Source organism: Lepeophtheirus salmonis, chromosome 2, assembly GCF_016086655.4.
Source record: "Lepeophtheirus salmonis chromosome 2, UVic_Lsal_1.4, whole genome shotgun sequence".
Lineage (NCBI taxonomy): Eukaryota > Metazoa > Arthropoda > Copepoda > Siphonostomatoida > Caligidae > Lepeophtheirus > Lepeophtheirus salmonis.
The window spans coordinates 27,419,793-27,421,152 of record NC_052132.2 but is presented as its reverse complement, the minus strand read 5'-3'; the positions used below and the strand labels follow the sequence as shown (position 1 = coordinate 27,421,152).

The window sequence follows — 1,360 nt, the reverse complement described above, 5'->3', positions numbered from 1 at the left end:
ATCACAGGGCCTAACCAACCCAGGTACCCGGTTGGCTCCTGATAGATATCTACCTGAGATAGTTTGTATGTTAAAATATGCTTCATCATTTTCGATTTTACAAGGGAATCGAATATGCCACTAATTGAAGTTATGGATGCCATGAATCCAATGAAAGCTGTTCTTTTCTTCGTTTTGACCAAAGTATTGCCAGAATCATCCTTCAATTCGTTAATATACGATTGCATTTCATCAATAAATTGTTTCCAAAAGACTTCATTCCCAATATTAAGAGGAGATTCGAATCCTTTGGCCAAAGGATTTCGGCTGTTGGTGAAATCAAATAGTCCATCAAATCTTCGAATGAAGTCGACAGCTCCTTCAGAATTTTTGAATTATGTCAATTGAAGGTCTTAATCACAAAATTATATCACATCTGCCACAAACGAGCTGAGAAGTTGAGTAGCTAAATTTACCTAATAAAAAGTGAAAAAATACATGGTTATCATTTTTTTGTTAAATATATCATGTTTTCATACCTTCATTTTCATTTTATGGAAGTTCATGTGCCTTTTCCTAAGTTTATTTCCTGTCCGTAGTCCTTCGGATGACTGAAGCTTTTCCAATTCTTCGAGAAACCTCCATTCGACCATTTTTATCCACCATAACTTAGATAGATGCAAACGTATTTCTAACTAATTTTATACAATGGCATGCATTTTCGAGAGCTTTATTGGCCTTCGATTTAAGAATATCAAAGGAAGATTGAGTAAAACCCGGATGCTACTGCGACTTCCCTTTATACCACTTAGAATTGCATCCTTTTTAAAAGGTTTTTAGGAAGGTCAGACATTGTATCAAGAATGGATAAAGCCTCTTCTGATACCATTTTCTTGGACTTCAGGTATTTTAGAACGTCAACCAAGTTTCCTAACTTCTTGGAGATTGTATTCCGTTGACATCTGTATTTTGTAGAACGGTCTGCAAGCTCGGAAATCATATTCGTTTGCCATTGGGAAGGATCTATCTCGAGTCCAGGAGATGGTTTGAACTTTTTAGGAGGCAAGGAGTACCTCCTTGTAGGAGACTTGCTTTTTCGAAGAGTTTTTGCAACTTCTTCTTGAAGGCGAGGGGGAAATGCTTTGAATAGAGTAGGGACAGTATTTTCTCTCAGCATTACAACGTCCAGAGTCGGATTGAAGGATTCCGGAGTAAAATGTTCCGAATAAATTCTCGAAAACTTTTTGGGAGTAAAGTCATCTCTCTTGAGATTCCTTACCCATTGTCTGCACCTCTCTGGATCTTGGGTCGGAAAACGATGATATGAAATTGAATTGCCAGCAGCATACTTGTTTTTGCAACCAAATGCAAGACAAGACAT

General features: G+C 37.4%; 1 protein-coding gene across 1 annotated transcript; it reads right to left on the bottom strand.

Annotated features, from left to right (window-relative positions):
- Positions 1 to 787: 787 nt before the first annotated feature.
- Positions 788 to 1,360, bottom strand: LOC121113898 (THAP domain-containing protein 1-like). Its single transcript, XM_040707761.1, has one exon. The coding sequence runs from the start codon at positions 1,358 to 1,360 to the stop codon at positions 788 to 790; it is 573 nt and encodes a 190-aa protein (XP_040563695.1).